Raw genomic sequence first — 27,057 nt, 5'->3', positions numbered from 1 at the left:
GACAGGAATGGGTCCAGGGGACAGGGATGGGTCCAAGGGACAGGGGACAGGGATGGGGACAGGGGACAGGGAAAAGGGACAGGAATGGGTCCAAAGGGACAGGGACAGGGATGGGGACAGGGGACAGGAACGAGTCCAGGGGACAGGGGACAGGGATGGGTCCAAGGGACAGGGGACAGGGCTGGGGACAGGGACGGGTGGCGCAGGAGGCGGCCAAACCCCAGAGCACCCCGCGAGGAGCGAGGCGCACGGCGAGGGCGCAGGGGGACTGAGGGGACGAAGCCAGACCCTAGAGGGGGGGCCAGAAAAACTTAGGGGGGGGGTCCGCGTCCCACCTTCATCATCAGCACGATGGTGTTGAGGGCGATCATGGCCATGATGGTGTACTCGAAGGGGGGGGACACCACGAACTGCCACATGCGGTACTGGAAGCTCTGCCGGTTCTGGGGCATGTGGCGCGTCAGCGGCTTGGCGCTGATGGCGAAGTCGATGCAGGCGCGCTGCGGGACGGCGGCACGTGGGGGGGGGGCACACGGACCCCCAGGGGGAGGGAGAGGGGGTCCAGAGAGGGGATGTGGTTGGGGGTGCTGGGTATGGACCCCCCAGGGTGGGGGGGGGGGTCCCAGGGGGGGGTGTGGTGGGGGACACTGGGTCCGGACCCCCAGGATATGGGGGTTCCCAGAGGGGGCATGTGGTTGGGGATGCCAGGATGGACCCCCAGGGGGAGGGAGGGGGGGGGGAAGGGGTCCAAGGGGGGGGGGGATGCTGGGATGGATGCCCAGGGTATGGGGGGTCCCAGAGGGGGGATGTGGTTGGGGGGGCTGGGGTGGACCCCCAGGGTGAGGGGGGGGTCCAGGGGGGGGACACTGGGATGGACCCTCAGGGTATGGGGGTTCCCAGAGGGGGATGTGGTTGGGGGTGCTGGGGTGAATCCCTGGGATATGGGGGGGGTCCCAGAGGGGGATGCCAGGCACAGACCCTGGGGCTGGGGGGGTCCCGGGGGGAGGATGTGGTTGGGGGTGCTGGGGTGGATCCCTGGGATATGGGGGGGGTCCCAGAGCGGGACACCAGGTCTGGACCCCCAGGGTATGGGGATTCCCAGAGGGGGATGCGCTGGGGGATGTGGGTATGGACCCCCCAGGGTGTGGGGGGGGTGCCGGGGGGGGTGTGGTGGGGGACACTGGGTCCGGACCCCCAGGATATGGGGGTTCCCAGAGGGGGATGTGGTTGGGGGGGCTGGGGTGGACCCCTGGGATAAGGGGGGGGCCTCATAGGGGGATGCTGGGTGCCACAAGGTCCCCCCCTATGGATAACCCCCTGGGATATGGGGAGGGGTCCCGGAGGGGGGGGGGGACGTGCTGGGGGATGCTGGGATGAACCCTGGGGTGCAGGGGGATTTTTTGGGGGGTGGGGACGTGCTGGGGGACACCAGGTCTGACCCCTTGGGGTGCACAGGGTGGTGGGGTGGGGTGGGGGTGTCCCAGAGGGGGGGGGGGTTAGGGTGGGCTGTGTGGGGGGGGGCACCTCGTTCTTCTCCAGGCTGTACTCCTCCATCATCTTGTCCCCCTGCTCCTGGAAGGTGATGATGATGAGGGCGACGAAGATGTTGACGAAGAAGAAGGGGAAGACGACGAAGTAGACGACGTAGAAGATGGACATCTCCATGCGGTACCCGGGGCTGGGGCCCTGGTTCTCGTAGGTGGCGTCCACCGAGTGCTTCAGGACCCTGGGGGGGGGCACCGGGGAAGGGTTTTGGGGGGGTCCCGAGTCTCTTTACCACCCCCCCAGACACACACGCACGCAAAATGGAGGGGGGTCCTTACTGCGGCCAGACCCTGGGGAGGGTCTCGGGGGGTTTTGGGGGGTCTGGGGATGCACCGGGGAGGGTTTTGGGGGGGTCCCGAGTCTCTTTACCCCCCCCCAGACACACACGCACGCAAAATGGGGGGGGGTCCTTCCTGTGGCCAGACCCTGGGGAGGGTCTCGGGGGGTTTTGGGGGGTCTGGGGATGCACCGGGGAGGGTTTTGGGGGGGGTCCCGAGCCTCTTTACCCCCCCCCAGACACAGACACACATGCAAATTGGGGGGGGGTCCTTACTGCGGCCAGACCCTGGGGGGGGGTCTTGGGGGGTTTTGGGGGGTCTGGGGATGCACTGGGGAGGGTTTTGGGGGGGTCCCAAGCCCTTTTACCCCCCCCCCAGGCACACACACACACATAAATGGGGGGGGGTCCTTACTGGGGCCAGCCCTCGCCGGTGGAGACGGTGAAGAGGGTGAGCAGGGCCCAGAGCACGTTGTCGTAGTGGAAGTCGTATTTCTTCCACTCCCGCTTCTGCGCCTTCACCTCGTTGTCCTTCTCGTACACCAGGTACTCCCCCCTGGGGGGGGGGCAAGGTGGTGAGATGGAGGGGGGAAGGAGGGGGTCCGGGGGGGTCTGGGAGGGGTCTGGGAGGGGTATGGGAGGGGTCCAGGGGAGGTCCGGTGGGGATCTTTGGGGGTCTTGGGGGGTCTTGGGGGGTCTGGGGGGGTCCAGGAGGGGTCTAGGGGGGTCTTTGGGGGTCTGGGGGGGGTCTGGGGGGGTCAGGGGGGGTCTTTGGGGGTCTGGGGGGAATCCAGGGAGGGGGTCTGGGGTGGTTCCGGGAGGGGTCTGGGAGGGTATGGGGGGGGTCCAGGAGTTGTCTGGGGGGAGTCCAGGAGGTATCTGGGGGGGGGGGTCCAGAAGGGGTCTGGGTGGGGTCCAGGGTGGATTTTGGGGGGGGGCCCTGGGTGTGCAGGCATTGAGCCGGGAGGTACAAGTGGGTGTCACGGGGAGGTTTGGGGGGGTGTTTTTATTTATTTTTTTTTTAATTTTTTTTTTTTTTTTTTTTTGGGGGGGGGCCCATACCTGCAGTCCCCATACACCAGCCACCCCCCCTGGGTGTGCAGGCATTGAGCCGGGAGGTACAAGTGGGTGTCGCGGGGAGCTTTGGGGGGGTGTATTTTTATTTTTTTATTTTTTTATTTTTATATTTTTTTTTATTTTTTTAATTTTTTATTTTATTTTATTTTATTTTATTTTATTTTATTTTATTTTATTTTATTTTTTGGGGGGGGGGGGGCTCGGGTACCTGCAGTCCCCATACACCAGCCGCCCCCCCTGGGCATGCAGGCAGTGCACCGGGAGGTACAAGTGGGTGTTCCGAGGAGGTTTTTGGGGGTATATATATATATTTTTTTTAATTTTTTTTTTTTTTTTTTGGGGGGGGGCATTACCTGCAGTCCTTCTCGAACTCCTTGGACTCGTCGGTGCAGTAGAAGAACTTGCCCTTGAAGAGCTGCACGGCCACCACGGCGAAGATGAACATGAAGAGCATGTAGACGATGAGGATGTTCAGCACGTTCTTCAGCGAGTTCACCACGCAGTCAAAAACAGCCTGGGGGGGGGGGGGGTCTGGGTGTCATTTGTGACCCCCCCAGACTCGGGGGGTGCCCACCCACCCCCCCCAAAAATGCACCTTGAGCTTGGGCAGCCTCTTGATGGTCTTGAGGGGCCGCAGCACGCGCAGGACGCGCAGGGATTTGATGGTGTTGATGTCCTTCCCCTTGCTGCTGCCCCTGGGGGGGGGGGGACACGGGGGGGGGTACGTGGGGATGTGGAGTCTCGGGGGGGGGGGGGCGAGGGGTACCCCCCAAAAGGGGTCTCCCCGCGCCCCCCCCCCCCCCTTCGCCATGTGTGTGATGTGGTGGCCCCGTCCCCCCCTGCTGAGGGTCCTTGATTTTTGGGGGGGGGATGCGGAGAGATATTGGGGGGGGGGACATAAAAAATAAAAAAGGGGGGGGCACGGGGGGAGCGAGGCGCGACCGTGAGCACGAGGAGAGCACGAGGACATTTTGGGGGGGGGGGGGGCAGAAATCAGGAGGATTTACCGTGAGCTGCTCCTGCGGCCGGTGGCAGCGGGGGGAGAGACAAGGCACGGTGAGAGCGCGGCCCCCCCCCGGACACCCCCCCCGGACACCCCCGGACCCCGGGCACCTCGCCCTCCGCTCGGGGGGGGCTCCAAAACCTGGGGGTCCAGCACTCAGAGGATGCTCGGCCTTTACTCTGAGGCTGCTCACCCTTTACTCAGAGGATGCTCGCCCTTTACTCAGGGGATGCTCACTCTTTACGCAGAGGCTGCTCACCTTTTACTCAGAGGATGCTCACTCTTTACTCAGAAGATGCTCACTCCTTACTCAGGGGATGCTCACTCTTTACTCAGAGGATGCTCACCCTTTACACAGAGGATGCTCACCCTTTACTCAGGGGATGCTACCTCTTCACTTATCGGCTGCTCACCTTTTACTCAGAGAATGCTCACTCTTTACTCAGGGGATGCTCACCCTTTACACAGAGGATGCTCACTCTTTACTCAGGGGGATGTTCACTCTTTACTCAACGGCTGCTCACCCTTTACTCTGAGGCTGCTCGCCCTTCACTCAAAGGCTGCTCACCCTTTACTCAAAGGCTCTTCACCTGCTACTCAGGGGATGCTCACCCTTTCCTCAGAGGCCGCTCACCCTTTCCTCAGGGGATGCTCACCTTTTACTCTGCGGATACTCACTCTTTCCTCAGGGACATTCACCCTTTACGCAGAGGCTGCTCACCCTTCACCCAAAGGCTGCTCCCCCTTTACTCTGAGGACTCCCACTCTTTACGCGGGGACGCCCACCCTTTACTCAGACACTACTCGCCCTTTACTCAGTGTGTGTGGGGGGGGATTTGGGGACCCCGGGCAGTGACGGGACGAGACAGCGCGGCGGCAGCGGTCGAGGACGGACGTCAAAGCGACAGGAGCGCAGCAACGACAGCCCAGCTGGGAGACACTGCACGGCACTGGGGGGGCACTGGGAGGCACTGGGAGGCACTGGGGGGGGCACTGGGAGGCACTGGGGGGCACTGGGACTCACGTGAAGGCGAAGGCCACCAGCGCCCCGCTGACCACGATGAAGTCGAGGATGTTCCACAGGTCGCGGAAATAGGCACCTTGGTGAAGCACCAGCCCCAAATCCACCATCTGGGGGGGGGAAACAGGGGGTGAGGTGAGGGGGGGGGGCACCGGGGTTGGGGGGAGCCCCCCCCCCGCCTCCCTCACCCCCCCCCCGCATCCCCGCGCCCACCTTGATCACCATCTCGAAGGTGAAGACCCCCGTGAAGACGTAGTCGAAGTAGCGCAGGACCTGGGTTGGGGGGGGGGATAAATGGGAGACCCCCCCCATTCACCCCCCCCACACTCACCCCCCCACACTCACCCCCACCCCAAGTCACCCCCCCCAAGTCACCCCCCTCACAGCACCCCAGGGCTTTGCCCACCCCCCCCACAGAACCCCAGGACCCCCCCCCAGCACACTGAGACCCCCCCCCCAAAAACCCAGGGCTTCGGGACCCCCCCCGGAGCCCCCCCTGCACCCCAGCACCCCCCCAGTCACCCCCCCTTCACTCCCCCAATTCAGGGTCCCAGGGGGGGCTCAGGGTCCCGGGGGGGGGTCTCAGGGTCCCAGGGGGGGGCTCAGGGTCCTGAAGGGGGGCTCAGGGTCCCGGGAGGGGGCTCAGGGTCCTGAAGGGGGGCTCAGGGTCCTGGGGGGGGTCTCAGGGTCTTGGGGGGGGGGGCTCAGGGTCCTGGGGGGAGTCTCAGGATCCCGGGGGGGGTCTCAGTGTCCCGGGGGGGGTCTCAGGGTCCCGAAGGGAGGCTCAGGATTCCGGGGGGGTCTCAGGGTCCTGGGCAGGGGGACTCAGGGTCCCGAAATGGGACTCAGGGTCCCAGGGGGGGTCTCCTCACGTTGTTGCGGGGGGCGTTGGGCTGCACGGGGTCCTCGGCGGCCAGGGCGATGCTGCTCATGGCGATGACCATGAGGATGCACATCTCGAAGTACCGCAGGTTGACGATGTAGTGGCACAGCCGGCGAAACCTTGAAGGGGGTGGGGGTCCAAAAATGATGTTGGGGGGGGGCTCAACGAGACCCCCACCCACCCCTTTTCCCCATCCCATCACGCACGGGTTGGTGGTGGAGAGGATGAACATGGAGCTGTAGGGCACCATGGGCTTGGGGCCGTTCTCCTCCTGCCCCTCGCCTTCCTCCTCCTTCTTCTCCTCTTCCTCCTTCCTGGGCAGCGGCTCGGGGTTGGCGTTCCTGTTCACTGCGGGGGGGGGGGGACGGCAGCGTCATGCTACCCCCCCCCCCATCCTTTTAAAGCCCCAAATTTGAGTGTGGGGTGGTGGTGGGGGGGGTCCTTACCTTGGACCAAAGCGCTGCTGGGGGGCGGCGGGGGTCCCGGGGGGATGTCCACGGCCGTGTGCTCCGGCCTCCTGAGCGCCTTGGCCGGGTTGTTGGGGGCGCCGGGGTTGGTGACGATGAGGGTGGTCTCAGGGGGGGGGGCGGCGGCGGCGGTGGGTTGCCGGCGGTGGGGAGCGGCCCCCCTCGGCGGGTGGTCGGGGGGAAGCCGGGGGGGCACTCGGTGTGGTTGCCCACCGGGATGGGGGGCTCGGTGGTGGCCAGCTTGTTGTTCTTCATGTTGTCGATGTCCTCGGCCACGGGGGGCTCCAGGCGCCCGGGGTCCTGCTGGATGGGGCGCGTGGTGGACAGGGTGGGCGCGGGGGGGGCGCCGGGACCGTGGTTCTCCCTATGAGCCAAAGATGGGGGGCTCAGCGCGGGGTCACCGCCCCCGTGTGCCCCAGGGGGGGTCATTTGGGGACGTTTCCCAAACCCCCAGCCCCGTGGTTCTCCCTACGAAGTAATGACGGGGGGGGCTCAGCGCGGGGTCACCACCCCCGTGTGCCCCAGGGGGGGACATTTGGGGACGTTTCCCAAACCCCCAGCCCCGTGGTTCTCCCTATGAACCAAAGATGGGGGGCTCAGCGCGGGGTCACCGCCCCCGTGTGCCCCAGGGGGGGACATTTGGGGACATTTCCCAAACCCCCCAGCCCCGGGGGATGCTCTCGGCGCGCTCACCGCCGCCGCCGGTGCCGCCGCTCCTTCTCGTCCCGCTTGCCCTCGCCCTCGTAGGGCCCCGCGGCGGGGTGCCGGTGCCGCCGCCTCCGCTCGCCGTCCCCGTGCTCGCCGTCGCCTTCGCCCCGAGCCCCTCGGCCACCGTCCCGGTGCCGGGGTCTCCTCTCTGGCCGCCCGCCCTCCTCGCCCTCCTCGGCCGCCCTGCGGTGCGCGCGGTGCCGCCGGTGCTCGCGGTCGGGCTGGGGCGAGCCGGCGCGACCCTCGCACCCGCGGTGCCGCCGCTCGGGCGCCTTGGAGCGCTCGGCCTCGCCGCCGTAGCCTCGCTCCTGGCTGCCCTCCCGCTCCGGCTCGCGGCTGACGCTGCGGGGCCGCCGGTTTTCGGGGGGCTCCGGGGCGCGGGGACCGCCGGGGTCGGGGTAACGCGGGTGCCGGCGCGGTTCGTCGGGGCGGGGGGCTCCGAATCCGAAGCGGGGTTCGGGGGGTGCCGGCGGCTCTCCGGGGCGCGTCTTGTTGGTGTTGTTGTTGCGGTTCTCCTGGGGGTCCACCACCAGCGGGCGGTCCAGGTGGGTCTTGATGTCGGGGCGGAGGTGGCGGGCGTAGGGGACCTTCCAGCGCTCCTCGGGGTCCAGCTCGCTGTAGAGCGCCTCGCGGCTCGCCAGCAGGTTCTGCTTGCGCAGCTCGCTCGTCCGCTGCTCCCACACCGACTTGGAGGACTTCTGGTTCCGCTGCTGCTCCTTCCTGCGGGCACCGGGGTGAGAGCGGGGTGAGGGGAGGGGAGAACGGGGTGGGGAGGGGAAGGGGAGAGGGGTAGGGGTGAGGGGAGAGGGGTGGGGGTGGGAGGGAGAGGGGTGGGGGTGGGAGGGAGAGGGGATGGGGGTGGGATGGGGAGGGGATGGAGTTAGGGGTGGAGTAGGGATGGAGAAGGGATGGAGTAGGGATGGAGTTAGGGATGGAGTTAGGGATGGAGTTAGGGATGGAGTAGGGATGGAGTTAGGGATTGAGTTAGGGTGGAGTAGGGATGGAGTTAGGGTGGAGTAGGGACAGAGTTAGGGTGGAGTAGGGACAGAGTTAGGATGGAGCAGGGATGGAGTTAAGGATGGAGCTAGGATGGAGCAGGGATGGATTTAGGGTGCTTAGGATGGGGTTAGGGTGGAGTAGGGATGGAGTTAGGGTGGAGCAGGGATGGAGTAGAGATGGAGTAGGGATGGAGTTAGGGATCGAGTTAGGGTGGAGTAGGGATGGAGTTAGGGATGGAGTTAGGGATGGATTTAGGGTGGAGAAGGGATGGAGCAGGGACGGAGTTAGGGTGTAGTAGGGACATAGTTAGCGCGGAGCAGGAGGGGCCGGGCGCTTACACGGCGATGGACATGTTGGCTGCGGAGAGCGGGCTGACTTCGGCCACCTCCTTGGCCTTCTGCAGCGCCAGCTTCTGGTTGGCGGCCTCCTCCTCCTCCTGCTCGTCCTGAAAGACCCCCCCCACGCGTCCAGCCCCATCCCGAGGCCGGGGGGGGGTGGGCGGTGGGCTCTGCCCCCCCCCCGGGACCCCCAGGACCCCCCCCTCCTCACCTTGGTGAGCTCCTGCGCGTTGGCCAGGTTGTCCACCGCGATGGCCAAGAAGACGTTGAGGAGGGTGTCTGGGGAGGGGGGTCAAGGCAAAAGCGCCCCCCGGGACGGGCACAATCCCCCCCCCCCACGCCCCCTCCCCAAGGATACAGTTGCCGAAGAGGGTGAGGACGATGAAGTAGACGGAGAAAACCATCCCCCCCTTGACGCCGCCCTGAGATTTGATCCCGTCGTACATCACCGCGTTCCAGTCCTCGCCCGTCAGGATCTGGGGAGGGGGCGACGGGAGACGGGTTTGGGGACCCCCCACACCCACCCCAAGAACCACCCCGGGGGGGGGTCAGGGTGTGTGTGTTTTTGTTTTTGTTTTGTTTTTTTTGGGGGGGGGGGGGGGTTACCTGAAACACCGTCATTATTGCTGCTGGGAAAGTGTCGAAGTTGGTGGGAGGGGTCCCGTCGTCAAAATTGAACCTGGAAAGGGGAAATTGGGGAGGGGGGGGGATTCATTTGGGGGGGCCCCCCCGCTTTGTTACGGGGTATGGGTGGGGGCTGGGGGGCCGGGAGTTGCTCACTGTCCCCCGAAGAGCTGCATCCCCAAAAGGGGCGAAGACGACGATGAAGAGGAAGAGGAGGAAGAGGAGGCTGATGATGGACTTCATGGAGTTGAGGAGGGAGACCACCAGGTTCCGCAGGGAAGCCCAGTACCTGCGGGGCAGAGATGGGCTGGGGGGAGGGGGGGGGCAGACGGCCACGGACAGACGGACACACGGACACGGACGGACAGACGGACAGGCGGCGCCCGGCCCCCCCCCCCCCGCCAGGCACTCACTTGGTGACCTTGAAGATGCGCAGTAACCTGAGAGCTCGCAGCACGCTGATCCCGAAGGATGTCCCCGGCTTCACAACTGCCCAGATCACCTCGAAGATGCTTCCGATGATAACCTGGGGGTGGAGGGGGGGCACCGTGTCCCCATCGTGGCCCTATCGTGGCCCCATCGTGGCCCCGTCATGGCCCCATCGTGTCCCCGTCGTGGCCCCATTGTGGCCCCATCCACATCCCCGTCGCATCCCCACTGAGTTCCCACTGCGTCCCATCAAGTCCCCGCTGTGTCCCCATCGTGTCTTCATCATGTCTCCATCCCATCCCCATCCCAATCCCAATCCCAATCCCATCCCCATCCCATTCCATCCCATCCCATCCCATTCCCATCCAATTCCCATCCCATCCCCATCCCCATTCCCCATCCCCATTCCCATTCCCATCCCCATCCCATCCCCATTCCAATCCCATTCCCATCCCCATCCCAATCCCAATCCCCATCCCATCCCATCCCTATCCATCCCCATCCCCAATCCCAATCCCAATCCCAATCCAATCCAATCCCAATCCCAATCCTATCCCCACCCCCATCCCATCCCCACCCCATCCCCACCCCATCCCCACCCCAACCCCACCCCAATCCCAATCCCATCCCACCCCCATCCCATCCTCATCCTCCATCCCAATCCCAATCCCCACCCCCACCCCACCCCAATCCCCCCCGCCCCGCCGACTCACGGCGCAGTCGAAGCAGTTGAAGGAGGAGTGGAAGTAAGGCCGCGTCCCCAGCCCGTACATTTTTATAAACATTTCGGACATAAAGAGTCCCAAGAAAATGAATTCTGCATAGTCTGCGGAGGGGGCGACAGCGAGAGCCGGGGTGGGGGGGCCGTGCCCCGGGACTGCTCGGGGTGGCGGGCGGGGGGGGGCGGCTCAGGGGATGGATTTTTGGGGTACTCACAGAGGAAATCGGAGAGCCACTCGGGCTGGTCGTAGTGGACGATGGCGACGCAGAGCGTGTTGAGCGCCACCAGCCCCAGCACGGTCCAGTAGAAGGCCTGAGTTTTCACCACGCGGCGGATGTGGAAGCGCATCCGGCGCTCCCGCTTGTGGAAGAACGTCGCGTTCTCCAGCTTGGCACTTTGAGGCTGGCGCGGGCGAAGGGGGAGCCTGCGGGGGGGGGGAAAAAAAAAAAAAAAAAAAAAAAAAAAAAAAGGGGGGGTGTATAGGGTGTTGGGTACCCCCCCCCCCCCGAAATGTTGGTGCGCCCACCGGACCCGTCTTGTGCGCCTCCAGACCTGTGTGAGCATCCCCAGATCTCTGTGCACCCCCCAGCCCCGTCTGTGCACCCCCAGCCCCGTATGAGCACCCCCAACTCTTTGTGCCCCCCCCCAGCCCTTTATGCCCCCCCCAGCTGTGTGTGCGCCCCCAGACCCATGGGAGCATCCCCAGCCCTTTGTGCCCCCCCCCAGATCTGTGTGCACCCCCAGCCCCAGTCTGTGTACCCCCAGCCCCATGTGAGCACCTCCAACTCTTTGTGCCCCCCCCCAGCCCTTTATGCCCCCCCAGCCCCATGGGTACCCCCCCAGCCCCGTCTGTGTGCCCCCAGCCCCCTTTGTGCACCCCCAGCCCCATCTGTGTGTCCCCAGCTCCGTCTGCGCACCCCCAGCCCCATATGTGCCCCCCCAACCCTGTGTGTGCCCCCCAGCTCCATCTGTGCCCCCCCAGCCCGTCTGTGCACCCCCAACTCTTTGTGCCCCCCCCAGCCCTTTATGCCCCCCCAGCCCCATCTGTGTGTCCCAGCTCCGTCTGTGCCCCCCAGATCTTTGTCCCCCCCCAGCTCTTTGTGCCCCCCCAAGCTCCATGTTTCCCCCCCCCCATCTGTTTGTGCCCCCCCAACCCTGTGTGTGCCCCCCCAGCCCCATGCGTGCCCCCCCCAGCCCTTTTTTGCCCCCCCACCCCATGCACCCCCCAACCCTTTATGGGGCATAAAGTGGCCCTTTATGGGGCCACTCCACGCACCCCCCCCCACCCCAGCAACCCCCACCCCATGCACCCCCCCCACCCCTTTGTGCCCCCCCCCCACGACCCCCCCCCAAGCCCACCCACCCACGGAGGCGATGTCTGCCAGCTGCTCCTCAGCATCCTCGGGGCTCAGCAGCTCGCTCCGGCCCTTCTTGGCCGCCCTCCGCAGAGCTCCCACAGTGGGGGGGGGGGAAAGAGAGAGCCGTGAGGTGTGGGGGGGGCCTCAGGGACCCCCCCAAAAAAAAAAAATTAAAATTAACCCCCCACGGTGGGGTAAGCCGCTTACCATCAAAGGGGTGCCGGGGGTCGCCCTCGGTCTCGTCCTCCGCCAGGATGACTTCTTCTGAGAGAGGGGGCTCAGGGGGGGTGTCTTGGGTGGGGGGGGGGGGGATTTTTTTTTTTTTTTTTTTGGGGGGGGGTCTCGGGGCTCACCCGCTTTGGAGATCCACTCCATGTAGCCGTTGAGCTCGCGCTCGATCTGCTGCTGGCGCCGCAGCTTGAGGAAGGCGCGGCGATTCTCCACCCGCTCCCGCTCCTTGGCGAACTCCCTATGGGGATAACGGGGGTCTCAGGGGGGGGCACACACACAGGGACCCCCCCCTAAAAAAATAATAAACCCCCACACCCCCCCAACTCACCCGGACAGCACCCCAGCACGAGGTTGAGCATAAAAAGGAGCCGATGATGATGAGGGGGATGAAGTACAGCCAGTTCCAAGTGTTCCCTGAGGCGTCGTTGCTCTGGGGGGGGGGGGAGGAAAAAAATTTGGGGAGGGGGTGTCAAGGATGGGGGTGCCCCCCTCTCTCTTTCTGCTCCGGTCCCATGCATGCCCCGGGTCACGGCCACCGGGAGCCCGGGGGGGGAATTTGGGGACCGGAGACCCCCGGGGGTCCCGGAGAGAGCCTGGGGACCCCATAGGGACCCCCCCAGGGGAATCCCATAGGGACTGGAGACCCCCTGGGGGTCCCCATAGGGATCAGGGACCCTGGGGGACCCCATTGGGACCAGAGACCCCCAGTGGGACCCTGGGGGGACTGGAGAGCCCTGGGGGACCCCATAGGGACCGGAGACCCCTGGGGACCCCATAAGGATTGGAGACCCCCAGGGGAATCCCACAGGGACCAGAGAGACACTGGGGGGCCCTATGGCGACCTGAGACCCCTGGGGCACCCCATAATGACCAGAGACCCCCCGTGGATTCCCATAGAGACTGAAGACCCCCTGGGGGACCCCATAGGGACCAGAGACCCCCAATGGGACCCCATAGAGACTGGAGACCCCCAGGGCACCCCATAACAACCAGACCCGCCTCATGAGACCCCATAGGGACCAGAGACCCCAGGGGCACCCCATAACAACTGGAGCCCCCCTGGAGGACCCCATAACGACCAGAGCCCCCCCATGGGACCCCATAGAGACTGGAGACCCCCAGGGCACCCCATAACAACCAGACCACCCCACGAAACCCCATAGGGACCAGAGCCCCCCTGTGGGACCCCATAGAGACCAGACCCGCCCCATGCGACCCTGTAGGGACCAGAGACCCCCTATGAGACCCCATAGGGACCAGAGCCCCCCTGTGAGACCCCATAGAGACCAGAGCCCCCCCATGGGACCCTATAGGAACCAGAGCCCCCCTATGAGACCCCATAGGAACCAGAGACCCCAGGGGCACCCCATAACAACCAGACCCCCCCATGAGACCCCATAGGGACCAGAGACCCCCCATGGGAGCCAGAGCCCCCCTGTGGGACCCCATAGAGACCAGAGCCCCCTTGTGGGACCCTATAGAGACCAGACCCCCCCCCGTGGGACCCCATAGGGACCAGAGCCCCCCTGTGAGAACCCATAGGAACCAGAGACCCCAGGGGCACCCCATAGGGACCAGACCCCCCCATGAAACCCCATGGGGACCAGAGACCCCAGGGGCACCCCATGGGGACTGGAGAGACCCTGGGTACACCGGGGGCCAGGGGAAGCTCTGAAGGACCCCATATGGACCAGAGACCCCCAGGGGCACCCCATAACAACCAGACCCGCCCCATGCGACCCCATAGAGACCAGAGCCCCCCTGTGGGACCCCATAGGGACCAGAGACCCCATGCAGGGGGTCCCGGCGGTGGGGGTCCCGTTGCCGGGTGTGGGGGGGGTCTCACATAGTAGAGGAGGTCGGTCCACCCTTCCATGGTGATGCACTGGAAGACGGTGAGCACGGCGAAGAGGATGTTGTCGAACTGCGTGATGCCGTAGTTGGGGCCCTCCCAGTACTTCTTGCAGCGCGTCCCGTTGGGGCACAGCCGCGCCGGCTCGTCCGTCCCGCACGGCACCTCCACCTTGATCTCGTCTTTTTTTGTTTTTTTTTTTTTTTGGGGGGGGGGGCACATATAGAAAGGGGTCGGGGACCCCCCACCCGAACGCACCGCACGCGCGCACTGAGGGGTCCCCGAACGGAGATGGCGCTGATGGATGGGGGTGGAGGGAGCGGCTGGGTCGTTAATTAATTAATGGGGGGGTGATGAGGGGGTTTGCATCATGGGGGGGGGCATGGGGGACATGGGGGGGTCACGGGAGGACATGGGGGGGACATGGGGACATGGGGGGGGGAAGGATCCGGACCCAGGCTTGGTCCCGGTCCCAATCCCAGCCCTGTCATGGGGAGGGGGGGGGACCCTGCAGGGGTTGGAATGAGCTGCTGGCTCATTAATTAATTAACGGGGGGGTGATGAGGTGGTTGACATCATGGGGGGGGCATGGGGGACATGGCGGGGACATGGGGGGGACACAGGGGGATGGGGGGGGGAAGGATCCGGACCCAGGCTCGGTCCTGGTCCCGGTCCTATGGGGAGTGGGGGGGACCCTGTAGGGGGCTGGGGGGAAACTGAGGCACAGGAGGTGTTGGGGGGGGTCCTGGGGGGGGCACTGAGCCCTCTGCAGGGGGCTGGGGGAGAAACTGAGGCACGGGGGGGGGACCCATGGGGGGGTGCTGAGCCCTTTGCAGGGGGCTGGGGGGGAAACTGAGGCACGGGGGGGGTCCCAGGGGGGGCTGAGCCCTTTGCAGGGGGCTTGGGGGGGCACGGTGTGTGCTGGGGGGGGGTCCTGGGGGGGGAACTGAGCCCTTTGCAGGGGGCTGGGGGGAAACTGAGGCACTGGGGGTGGTGGGACATGGACTGAGGGGGGGGATCCGAGCCCTTTGCAGGGGGCTGGGAGGGGAAACTGAGGCACGGTGACACCAAGGAGGTCCCGGGGGGGTCTCGCAGGGGGGGGTCTCGCAGGGGGGGGGGTCCGTACCGGTGACCAGGTCGAAGCAGGTGGTGTGGAATTTGCCCATGTAGAACTCCAGCCCGATGATGGCGAAGATGAGGATGGCGAAGAAGAGCAGGAGCCCGATCTGCAGCAGCGGGATCATCGCCTTCATGATGGACTTGAGGACGACTTGTAAACCTGCGCCAGGGCGGGTGAGCGGCCGCGGGACCCCCCCCCCACCTCCAGGAGACCCCCCCCCCCACTCCAGGGGACCCCCTCCCCAAACTCACTTGGGATCCCCGAGACCAGCTTGAGGGGGCGCAGCACGCGCACGGCCCGCAGCGTCCGCAGGTCGAACTGGGAGCCCACCGTGGCCAGGATGCTGGGGGGGGGGGGGGGGGACACACACAAATTGGGGAGGGGGTCAGAGAATAGAGCCGGGGTGGGGGCAGCTACAAAAAGCCACCGGGAGCCACCCCGGGAACCCCCCCAAAGCCCCCGCGGCTCTCGGTGGATGAGGGACCCCCCGGGAAAGCCCCCAGCCCCAAAAAAGGCCCAGGGGTCCCTGCAGCCCCCCCCCCACGCTTTGCGCCCCCCCCCTCCTGGGGTCTCTGTGTCCCAAATTTGGGGTCTCTGTGCCCCAAACTTGGGGTCCCCAACCCTGGGGGTCTTCATGACCCAACCCTGGGGTCCCTGTACCCCAAATTTGGGGTCCCTGTTCCCCTATCCTTGGGGTCTCCATGCCCCCACCCTGGGGTCCCTGTGCCCCAAATTTGGGGTCCCTGTGCCCCCACCCTGGGGTCCCCACACCCCAACCCTGGGGTCCCCATACCCCAAATTTGGGGTCCCCAAGCCCCCATCCTGGGGTTCCTGTACCCCAAATTTGGGGTCCCCCTGTCCCCCCCGGGGGTCCCCCAGCCCCCACCCTGCGCCCACATCCCCACGACGCCGGAGGGGGGGTCCCCAGGGTGCCAGGGTCCAGGGGGGGTCCCGGGGGGGGGGTCCCGGTATCCGACCCCTCCCCACCCCCATCTGCGGCCCGAGGGGGGAGAGGCGGGGGGAGGGGCGGGGGGAGGGGTGGGGGGAGGGGCCCCTCCCGCCCGTCGCCATGGCAACCGGCCGAGCCCATTGATGGCGCCGTGCCCCCCCCCCCTGCCCCCCCCCCTCCATTCATGGCCGTTGCCCCGGCGACGGCCGCGGTTCATTGATGGGGGTGGGGAGGGGCGGGGGGGGGGCAGAGGGGGCGGGGGGGGGGGCAGGGGGCAAGATGTGAGGTGCAGGGGGGGCAGGGGGAGATGCAGGGGGGGGCAGGGGGTGCAGGGGGTGCAAGGTTCGGGGGGGTGCAGGGGGTGCAGGGGGAGATGCAGAGGGTGCAGGGGGGGCAAGGTGCAAGGGGCAGGGGACAGGGGGCGCAGGGGGTACAAGGGGCAGGGGGCAGAGGGTGCTCAGGGTGCTCAGGGTGCTCAGGGTGCAGGGGGTGCAGGGGGTGCAGGGTGCAAGGTGCAGGGGGTGCAGGGGGTGCAGGGTGCAAGGTGCAGGGGGTGCAGGGGGCGCAGGGGGTGCAGGGGGTACAAGGGGCAGGGGGCAGAGGGTGCTCAGGGTGCTCAGGGTGCAGGGGGTGCAAGGTGCAAGGGGTGAAGGTGCAGGGGGTGCAGGGGGAGACGCAGGGGGTGCAGGGGGTGCAGGGTGCAAGGTGCAGGGGGTGCAAGGTGCAGGGTGCAGGGGGTGTGCAGGGGGTGTTCAGGGTGCAGGGGGTGCACGGTGCAAGGTGCAGGGGGTGAAGGTGCAGGGTGTAGGGGGGGGCAGGGGGTACAAGGGGCAGGGGGCGCAGGGTGCAAGGTGCAGGGTGCAGGGGGGGTGCAGAGGGTGCGGGGGGTGCAAGGAGCAAGGGGTGCAGGGTGCAGGGGGCACAGGGTGCTCAGGGTGCCCCCAGCAGCACGCAGCACCCCCGCAGCACCCCGGGGTGCCCCTGAACCACCGGACACCCCGAGCCCTAAGGCAGCAGCCGCCCCCCCGGCTCTCCCTGCCTCAGTTTCCCCACCGCAACCCCCAGCGGGCGGCAGCCCCGGGGGGCTTCGGGGCACCCCCAGGGCCCAACCACGGAACCGGGAAGCGCAGAAACAACCCCAGGGGGGCAATTACCAACGGGGGGGGGGGGGGCACGTGGGAGCGTGCGAGGGACGCGGTGGCACCGGCGTCACCGGGTCCTGCGCCAAGCTCCGACCGCGGCACCCGGTGCTGGGGGGGCCAGGGGGGTTTGGAGGGGTCTGAGGGGGTCCGAGGGGGTCCGAGGGGGTCTGAGGGGGTGTGAGGGGGTGTGAGGGGGTCCGGGGGGGGCAGGATTTGGGGAGGGGGCTCACCCGGTGAGGACGACCACGAAGTCCATCACGTTCCAGCCGTTGCGCAGGTAGGAGCCTTTGTGGAAGGCGAAGCCCAGCGCGATGATCTTGATCCCCGCCTCGAAGCAGAAGATGCCGATGAAGTAGGGCTCCGTGTCGTCCTGGGGAGGGGGGGGCACACGCGTCAGGACACCCCCCCCGGGGCTGTGGGGGGGGTAGGGGCGCTGCCGTCCCCAAATCCCCCGTCCCCAAAGCGGGGGCGGCCGCCGCTCCCCGCCTGGCCCAGATTCCCCGGCACGGAGGAAAGTGGGACGCGGGCGGCACTGGGGGGGGCACGGGGGGGTGTGGGGGGATGGGATTTTTATTTTTTTGGGGGGGGGGGGCTCACCAGCCGCTCCGACATGGGGGTCTTGTCCTCGTCGGGCAGGTGCTGCTCCAGCGCCAGGACGATGCAGTTGGCGATGATGGTGGCTAAAATCATGTACTCAAAAGGAGTGCGCCCGGTCAAGGAAAAAACCCTTTGGGGGGGGGGTCCATGGGGGGGGGTCCATGGGGGGGGGGGGGGAAACTGAGGCTGGAAAAGGAGGAGGAGGCGGTGGAGGAGGCGGGGGGGGCCGCGGGAGCCCGGCGGCTCCTTGATGTCCCCATCAAAGGCCCGACCCGGTGGCCCCGGAGGGAGCCGCGATCAAAGCGCCGCGGGCGCAGCGGGACCGGGGCGAGACACGGGGCACATGGGGGGGGGGGAAAAAGAGGGGAGGGGGGCACGGGGGGGGCACCCGGAGATGACACGGAGCGAGAGGGGGGGGTTCCAGCAGCGGGAGGGGGGTATTGGGGTACTGGGGGGGGGGGGTTGTGGGTTCTCGCTGCGCCCCGGGCACGGGGACGCCGCCAGCGCCAGAACTGCGGCAGCCACGTGCGGGCACCGTGGGGAGCCCCCCCCGGCACCGGGACTGGGAAAAGGGACTGGGACTGGGAAAAGGGACTGGGATGAGGGATTGGGACTGGGATGAGGGATTGGGGTGAGGGATTGGGGTGAGGGATTGGGGTGAGGGACGGGGACCCTCCGCGGTGCCGCCTCCTCCATCCCGGCGCATCGCCGCGTTTGGGCCGCCCGGCACGGCCCCGGGGCCTGGCACGGCCCCGAGAACCGGCCCCGGGTCCTGGCACGGCCCCACAAACCAGTACCGGGTCCTGGCACGGCCCCACAAACCAGTACCGGGTCCTGGCACGGCCCCACAAACCAGTACCGGGTCCTGGCACGGCACTGGGAACCAGCACCAGGCTCTGGCACGGCCCCGGCAACCGGCACGGCTCAGCCCCTGGCACCGCTCCCCGGCACCGCAGCCCCCCAGCCCCGCACCCGCAGGATGGGACCCTCCGGAGGGGGAGTGGGCGGCAGTGGGGGGGTGTGGGGGGTGCGGGGGTGAGGTGCACCCCCCCCCCACAACCCCTCCTGTGTCCCCCCCCACTCCCCTCCCTGCATCCCCCGCCTCGCCGCCAGCCCCGTCACGGTGCCAGCGCCCGCCCGCGACCCGCTGCGACACCGAACCCTCCCCCCCCCCGGCATGCTTGGGGAGGTGGGGGGGTCCCGGCTCTTTTTGGGGTGTGTGGGGGGGTCTCAGGGTGGAGGTGGGCCCCCCCCCTTTTCCCAGACCCCCCCCCCCCCCTCCATGGCCACGCTCGTCCCGCTGCGGCAGCCGGCAGGGACGCCGGGCACGCTGCCCGAGCGCCGCGGTTTGGGGGGGGTTTTGGGACCCCCCCCCAACCACGCTGCGAGCACGCGGCGGTGCCGGCGGCTTCGCCTCCACGTGGAGGACCCCCCCCCCACATCACCACGACCCCCCCCCCGTGTCCGTGTCCGTGTCCCCCCCGGTTGCCCCCCGGTTTTTCGGCGCAGCGGCGGCCGCAGCCCCGTGGCCGCAGCGCGCACATGCCCAGTCGGCACCGGCTGCCCAAAAACCTCGCCGGCACCCCAAAAAAAAAAAACCCCACCGGGACCCCCCCCCCCAAATCCCCAAACCCCCCAAATTCCGCCCCCCCCCCCCCCAAGACCACCGCGGCCACCAGCACCCGGTGGGGACCCCCCCTTTGGGGACCCGCTCCCCACCCAAAGGGGGGTTTGGGGGAGGGGGTCCCGGTGAGGGGCCGGCAGCGGAGACCCCAAACTCATTTTTTGGGGGGGTACCGGGATAAAGGGACGAGGGACCCCCCCTGCTCGCTCTGGCATGCCCCCCCCCCCCCCCAAAAAAAAAACGCGTGGATCCGGGGCCAGGCAGGGACAGGGCATGGCCACGGGGGGGGGGGCGGGGGGGCCCCAATGTGGGTCAGGGGGATGGGGCCGGGGCCTGGCGCAGTGCAGGGGTGGGGGGAGCACGGGGGGGGGGGGCAGGGGGACGGGGACCCCAAAATGGGGACGGGACCCAGGGTGGGGATGGGGACATGGTGCAGGGCAGGGGGAGGGGGGCAGGGACCCCAAAATGGGGATGGGACCCCGAAATGGGGACAGGGACCCCAAAATGGGAATGGGGACCCCAAAATGGGGATGGGGACCCCAAAATGGGGATGGGGACCCCCAGGACAGGGATGGGGACCCCAGGACAGGGATGGGGACAAGGTGCAGGGCAGGGGGGGACCCCAAAATGGGGACTGGGACCTGGTGCAGGGCAGGGGGATGGGGACCCCAAAATGGGGACGGGGACCCCAAAATGGGGACGGGGACCTGGTGCAGGGCAGGGGGACGAGGACCCCGTTTTGGGGACGAGATCCCATTTTAGGGATGGGGACTCAGAGCAGGCCAAGGGGATGGGAATGGGGCTGGGGACCCCGTTTTGGGGACAGGTACCCCATTTTGGGGGACGGGGACCCAAAACAGGTCAAGGGGAAGGGAAGGGAAGGGGGATGTGGCACGGGGTTGGGGACGGGGACCCTGCTTTAGGGACAGGGACGTGGTGCAGGGCGGGGGGACGGGGACCCCATTTGGGGGATGGGGAACTGGAACAGGGTCAAGGGGATGGGAATGGGGACGAGGACCCGGAATGGGGACGGGGACCCCAAGATGGGGATGGGGACCCCAGGAGCAGGCTGGGGACCCCAGGACGGGGACGGGGACCCCAGAAGAGGGATGGGGACCCCAGAACTGGGTTGGGGCCCCAGGAGCAGGCTGGGGACGTGGTGCATGGGGCCAGGGACCCCATTTTGGGGATGGGGACCTGGAATAGGGTCAAGGGGACAGGAACAGGGATGGGGACCTCAGAATGGGGATGGGGACCCCAGGAGTGGGACAGGGACCCCAGAATGGGGACGGGGACCCCAGGAGAGGGATGGGGACCCCAGGACCAGGCTGGGGACCCCAGGACAGGGACCCCAAAAAGGGGATGGGGACCCCGGAATGGGGACAGGGACCCCAGGAGAGGGTTGGAGACCCCAGGACCAGGCTGGGGACCCCAGGACAGGGACGGGGACTCCAGGATGGGGATGGGGACCCCAGGAGAGGGGTGGAGACCCCGGAATGGGGACGGACCCCAGGAGAGGGTTGGAGACCCCAGGAGAGGGACAGGGACCCCAGAATGGGGACGGGGACCCCAGGACCAGGCTGGGAACCCCAGGAGAGGGACGGAGACCCCAGGAGTGGAAACAGAGACCCCAAGCCAAGCACGGGGACCCCAGGCCAAGAACAGAGACCCCAAAACGACAACAACGACCCCCAAACCCCCCCCCCTTCCCCCTCACATCCACCCCCCAAAAAACGCCTCAAAACCGAGACAGACCTCGGAGGGGGCCGAAAACCCCCAAAACCGCGACGGCGTCCCGAAGCGGGGAGGGGGTCCCAAACCCAGGAGAGGGGATCCCATACCCATTGGGGGGGGGGTCTCAAGAGTAGGGGGGGGGGTCTCAAGACGGGGGGGGGTCTCGGGGGGGGGGTCCCGAAAGGATATGGCCATTCGGTGATCTTTTTGGCGTATTTCCTCACCACGTTGTCCTCGCTGAAGAGGAAGAGCGAGCGGTTGACGGTCAGGCAGTTCTGGCGCACGGGGATGGGGTTGTAGAGGGCCATGGTGCGGGCGCGCTGAGCCATCGACTGCTTGTACAAACGGTGCCCCCCCGGGGCGGGGGGGGGCCCACCGCCACCCTGACGGACCCCCCCGGCACCCCGACCCCCCCCAGCAGCCGTATTGGGGCCGGGGGGGCCGCCCGCCCCATAGCGAGCGGGAGCTTCGTCGCCGAAGCGAGCCATGGAGGAGGGAAAATTTTGGGGTGTGGGGGGGGTTTTTTGGGTTTTTTTTGGGGGGGGGGGGGGTCACGGTGTTGTGGGGGGGGCCTCACATCCCATGGGATGCCCCTGTTGGGGAGGGGGGGAGCGTTAGGGGGTGGTGGTGGGGGTGGGGGTGGAGGGGGGGGTGGTGGTGGTGGTGGGTGCGGGGGGCATCCTCGTGCGCCCCCCCCCCCCACACACACACCCTCGTCCGCTCCTCGGTGAGGGAGGGGAGATGGGAGGCCCCCCCCGGGAAAAAAAAAGAAATAAAAAATAATAGAAAATAATAAAAATAAAAATAAAATTAAAAAAATAATTAAAAAATTAAAAATAAAAAATAAAAATTAAAATAAAAAATAATAAAAAATAAAAATAATAATAAATAATAAAAAATAATAAAAAATAAAAAATAATAAATAATAAAAATAATAAATAATAAAAAATTAAAAAATTAAAAAAAAGGGGGAGGTGGGGGGGGCACCCCCCTGGGAAAAAAAAGGGGGGGTGGGGGGGGTAAGAGGAGGTATTGAGGGGGGGGGGATGCCCCCAATGCAGCGGGAGGTGGAGGGGGGGGGCAGCAACCCCCTCGGTCCCCCCCCAAAATAAAAATAGAGGAGCCCCCCTGGGTGGGGGGGGGGGCCGAGTGCGTGTCCCCCCTCCTAAAAAAATAGAGGGGGGGCTTTTGGGGGGGGGGGAGAGGCTGGAGAAAGGAGGGGGGGGGTGAGGAAGGGGTGGGGGGGTGAGGAGGGGGGGGGCAGCCCCCTAAGGGGGTTGGGGGGGGGAAAGCGAGGGGGGGGGGCCGAAAATCTGCTGGGCTCAGCGGGTTCGGCGCAGCGGCGCAGCGCGGCCCCCCCCCCCCCCCCGCGGCGCCCGCCCCAAAATATAAAAAAAAAAAAAAAAAAAAAAAAAGCCCGGGGGCAGCAAAAAAAAAAAAAAAATTAAAAATTTAAAAAATTAAAATTAAAAAAAAATTGGGACCCCCCCCACCCCCCCCCCGCGATAGGGAAAGGGAATTGGGGTCGTGTCTCCCCCCCCCCCCCTGCAGGAAAAAAAAAAAAAAAGCAAAAAATCAGACACGGCAAAAAAGCCCCAAAAATAGAAATCGCGCCCCCCCCCTCCCCCCCAAAAATAGAAATCGCGCCCCCCCCCCCGGAAATAGAAACCCCCCAAAAATAGAAAGCGGCCCCCAAAAACGCGTGGAAACGGCCCAAAAGGGGGGCGACCCCCCCCCGAAAAATTTTCTCTGGGTTCCAAGCCCCCCCCCGGCTCTCCGGGGGCTCCGGCCGCTCTCACGCCGGCATCGCTGCGGCCGGTACTGGTCCGTACTGGTCCGTACTGGTGCGCTACTGGTCGGCTACTGGTCCCGTAGTGGTCGGCTACTGGTCCCGTAGCGGTCCGTTACTGGTCCGTACTGGTCTGTTACTGGTGCGGTGCTGCCGGTGCCGGTGCGGTGCTGCCCAGTTCTGCCCGGTGCTGGTCCAGTGCTGGCCCAGTTCCTCCCAGTGCTGGCCCAGTTCCACCCAGTGCTGGCCCAGTTCCTCCCAGTGCTGGCCCAGTTCTCTCCCAGTGCCGGCCCAGTTCTCTCCCAGTGCCGGCCCAGTTCTCTCCCAGTTGCAGCCGCTGGTGGCCACCGGTGCCGCTCCGCCGCTGGCCCCGTCCGCCGCTGCGCCCAGCGCTGCTACTGGTGCTACTGGTGCTACTGGTGGGACTGGTGGCGGAGCCTTCGGCCTCAGCCCCGCATCATCATCTCGGCGTGGGGCGCAGCCAAGCCCGGCGGGGGGCCGGGTGGAGCAAATTGGGGGTCGGGGGGCTCGGCCGCCACCCCCCCATTGGGGGTGAAGGGGGGGATGAAGGTGAGGATGAGGATGGGGATGATGAGGATGAGGATGGGGGCTGCGCTCCCTGCTCTTCCTCCTCCTCCTCCTCCTCCTCCTCCTCCTCCTCCTCCTCGCGGGGTTACGGCTAAAATAAGCTGGGGAGGGAGGGGGGGGTGGGGGGGGGGGGGAGGGGAGGGGGAGGGGAGGGGGAGGAGGAGGAGGAGGAGGAAGGCGAGGGGGGGGGGGGGTGGGGAGGAAGGTCTGATTCACCCATTCACCGATTTTACCGATTCCGCACCGATTCGCTGCCAGCCGGGGGGGCACGGCCGGGATCGGGACCCCAGGGGTGGGGGGGATGGGGGGGGATGGGGGGGGCGTTCAGGGGGGATGGGGGGGGGCAGGGGGTCTGAGGGGTCTGAGGGGGTCCATGGGGGGTCTGGGGGGGTTCAAGGGGTCTGTGGGGGTCCGGGGGGGTCCCGGGGGGGGTCTGGGGGGGTCCGGGGGGGGTTGCAGGGGGTCTGGGGGGTCCGGGGGGTCTGGGGGGTCCCAGGGGGGTTCCAGGGCGTCCGTGGGGGGTCCGAGGGGTTTGGGGGGGTCCATGGGGGGTCTGGGGGGGTCCGGGGGGGGGTTCCAGGGGGTCCGGGGGGTCCAAGGGGTCTGGGGGGTCCAGGGAGGGCCGGGGGGTCCCGAGGCACGGATCCAGGCAGGGGGGGCAGGGGCAGGGGTGTAAACGGGGGGGGGGGGGGGGCAGGAAAATGGTGTAAATGGTGCAAGTGTGCAAGGGGCCACGTGCAAATGGGGGCGGGGGGGCAGGGGTGTGCAAAACCCTGGTGTAAATGGTGCAAGGGGGGTGCAGGGCCACGTGTAAATGGGGGGGGGGGGCAGGAGGATGGTGTAAATGGTGTAAATGGTGTAAATGGTGTAAATGGTGTAAGTGTGCAAGGGGCCTCGTGCACATGGGGGCAGTGGTGCAAATGCACGGGGTGAGTGTGCAAGGGTGCGGGGGGTGCGGGGGGTGCACGAGCAGGGGCAGGGGGCGTGCAAGGGCCCCCCCCGGGTGTGCAAAGCCACGGGGTGAGCGTGCAAGGGCGCCCGGGGCACGACGGGCACAAGTGTGCACGGCCCCGTGTGCCACGGGGGGGGGGGGCGAGGGTGTGCACAAGAGCGTGCGAGGCTGGGCACGACCGGGCACACGCACAGCTCCCAGGGTTCCCGGCCCGAAACGGCCCCAAAATGAACCAAAACGGCCCCAAAATGTCCCCAAAACGGTGCCCAAAAATGTCCCCAAAATGGTGCCCCCAAATGACCCCCAAATGTCCCTGAAACAGCCCCAAAATGTCCCCAAAATTGTGCCCAAAAATGACCCCAAAATGTCCCCAAAACAGCCCCAAAATGTCCCCCTAAATGTGCCCCAAAAATGTGCCCCCAAACGTCCCAAAACGTCCCCCCAAAATATCCTCCAAATGTCCCCGAAACAGCCCCAAAGCGTCCCCTAAATGTCCCCCAAACGTCCCCAAAACGTTCCCAGCTGGGATTTGGGATCAAGGGGATTTGGGGTTGGGGGATTTGGGGTGCAGAATTTGGGGACGGGGGGATTTGGGGACGGGGAATTTTGGAATTGGGGGGATTTGGGGCCGGGATTTGGGGCTGGGAATGTTTTGGGGTGCAGGATTTGGGGTCGGGGAATTTAGGGAAGGGGAATTTGGGAATTGGGGGGATCTGAGGGGCAGGATTTGGGGTTGGGGAATTTGGGGATGGGGGAATTTGTGGTCGGGGGGATTTGGGGTGCAGAATTTGGGGACAGGGGATTTTGGGACAGGATTTGGGGCTGGGGAATTTGGAATTGGGGGGATTTGGGGCTGGGATTTGGGGTCGGGAGGGATTTGGGGTTGGGGAATTTGGGGCTGGGGATTTGGGGTCAGGGGGTTTTGGGGTGCAGGATTTGGGGCTGGGATTTGGGGTCGGGGAATTTGGGGTCGGGGGATTTGGGGTCGGGGGGATTTGGGGCTGGGGAATTTGAAATTGGGGGGTTTTGGGGTGCAGGATTTGGGGCCGGAATTTGGGAACGGGGGCGTTTGGGGACAGGGGCCCTGGTAGGAGCCGTGCCGGTGGCAGCCCCGCAGCCCCCCCGCGACCCCATAAGCGGGTGGCAGCCCCCCCCTGCCCCCCCCTGACGTCAGCCCCTTTGTCCGGACCCTTTTGTCCCGCGGCCGCCGCGGGGCTGGGGGCAGCCGGGCCCCCCCCGCGCCGCTTTTACCAATTCCGCGCTTTTTTGCCCCAGAAAAGCCCCGGGCGCTGCGGGATGCGGCCGAGCTGCAGTGGGGATGGGGGGGACAAGGGGGGGGTGTCCCCATTAGGGGGGGGAACAGGGGGGGGGTCGGGTGCCCCCTCCCAGCACTGGGGACCCCAAAACACCCGGTGGTAGGGGGGTGCATGGGGGCTGGCACGAGGCAGCACGGCCCCGTGGGTGTGCACGGCCCTAAATGGGTGTGCATGGCCCCAAATATGTGTGCATGGCCCCAAATATGTGTGCATGGCCCCAAATATGTGTGCATGGCCCTATATGAGTGTGTGTGGCCCCATATGAGTGTGCATGGCCCTAAATAGGTGTGCATGGCCCCAAACAGGAGTGCATGGCCCCATATGAGTGTGCTTGGCCCCACAAGGATGTGCACGGCCCCATATGATTGTGCATGGCCCTAAATAGGTGTGCATGGCCCTAAATAGGTGTGCATGGCCCCATATGAGTGTGCACAGCCCCATATGTGTGTGCGTGGCCCCATGGGTGTGCACGGCCCCAAATGTGCATGCATGGCCCCATATGCGTGTACATGGCCCCATATGAGCCTAAATGTGCGTGCATAGCCCTAAATAGGTGTACATGGCCCCAAATGTGTGCACGGCCCCATATGAGTGTGCGTGGTCCCAAACACTTGTGCATGGCCCCAAATGTGTGTGCATGGCCCCATATGAGTGTGCACGGCCCCACAAGGGTGTGCACGGCCCCATATGATTGTGCATGGCCCTAAATGGGTGTGCATGGCCCCAAATGTGTGCACGGCCCCATATGAGTGTGCGTGGTCCCAAACACTTGTGCATGGCCCCAAATATGTGTGCATGGCCCCATGGGTGTGCACAGTCCCATATGAGTGTGCACAGCCCCATATGAGTGTGCATGGCCCTAAATGGGTGTGCATGGCCCCAAATGTGTGCACAGCCCCATATAGGTGTGCACGACCCAAAAGAGTGTGCATGGCCCTAAATAGGTGTGCATGGCCCCATATGAGTGTGCACGGCCCCACAAGGGTGTGCACGGCCCCAAATGTGTGTGCATGGCCCCATGGGTGTGTGCATGGCCCCATATGAGTGTGCATGGCCCTAAATAGGTGTGCATGGCCCCAAACAGGAGTGCACGGCCCCATATGAGTGTGCATGGCACCAAATGTGTGTGCACGGCCCTAAATGTGCATGCACGGCCCTAAATGTGTGTGCATGGCCCTATATGTGTGTGCATGGCCCTATATGTGTGTGCGTGGCCCCACATGCGTGTGCATGGTCCCATATGAGCGTGCACGGCCCTAAATAGGCGTGCATGGCCCTAAATGTGCGTGCATCGCCCTACATGCGTGTGCACAGCCCCACATACGTGTGCATGGCCCTAAATGTGTGTCCCCAGCCCCACACACCCCTGCCCCAAATATTTCCCAGCCCTACAACCCCCAGCCCCACATTTCCCCTCCCGCCCCCCCCCCAGCACCCTCCTGGCCGCCCGCCGGAGCAGCCGCGGCCCCGTGCCAGCCCCCAACACCCCCCCAAAACTTGGGGACCCCCCTAAAAAAAAAAACCCAAACCTCCCCCCCCAGCCCCCAGCTGCCCCCAGGGGAGGGCTGGGGGTCGTGGGGGGGGGTCCGGGGGGGGTCTCGGCCCACACGCTGTGGGGCAGGGTTGGGATTGGGGCTGGCGGCGTGCCCCCGGCAGCCGGACCTCATGCGGTGCCGCCAGCTGGTGTGGGGCTGGGGGGGGCCGGGGGGGGAC

The 27,057-nt window shown here is 66.1% G+C and overlaps 1 protein-coding gene across 1 annotated transcript; it reads right to left on the bottom strand.

Moving 5' to 3' along the window:
• Positions 1-219: 219 nt before the first annotated feature.
• Positions 220-21,187, bottom strand: LOC309890658 (voltage-dependent P/Q-type calcium channel subunit alpha-1A-like; the record flags this gene model as incomplete). Its single annotated transcript, XM_082785080.1, is given in 34 exon segments — positions 220-289; positions 336-500; positions 1,525-1,726; positions 2,238-2,378; positions 3,253-3,413; positions 3,495-3,594; positions 4,927-5,033; positions 5,137-5,196; positions 5,796-5,925; positions 6,013-6,154; positions 6,253-6,393; positions 6,396-6,637; positions 6,967-7,701; positions 8,319-8,425; positions 8,530-8,597; positions 8,677-8,794; positions 8,925-8,997; positions 9,099-9,127; positions 9,129-9,231; positions 9,356-9,468; positions 10,085-10,197; positions 10,308-10,487; positions 10,490-10,516; positions 11,456-11,542; positions 11,658-11,714; positions 11,804-11,919; positions 11,997-12,045; positions 12,048-12,111; positions 13,528-13,715; positions 14,660-14,812; positions 14,905-14,996; positions 16,975-17,114; positions 17,342-17,447; positions 20,889-21,187. Coding segments are annotated over 34 exon segments (4,678 nt in total), but the record flags the coding sequence as incomplete, so codon positions are not given.
• Between the last annotated feature and the right edge of the window lie 5,870 nt (positions 21,188-27,057).

Source organism: Aythya marila (genome assembly GCF_965140915.1).
Source record: "Aythya marila genome assembly, contig: HAP1_HAP1_SCAFFOLD_896, whole genome shotgun sequence".
Lineage (NCBI taxonomy): Eukaryota > Metazoa > Chordata > Aves > Anseriformes > Anatidae > Aythya > Aythya marila.
This window is presented reverse-complemented; position numbering and strand designations above follow the sequence as displayed.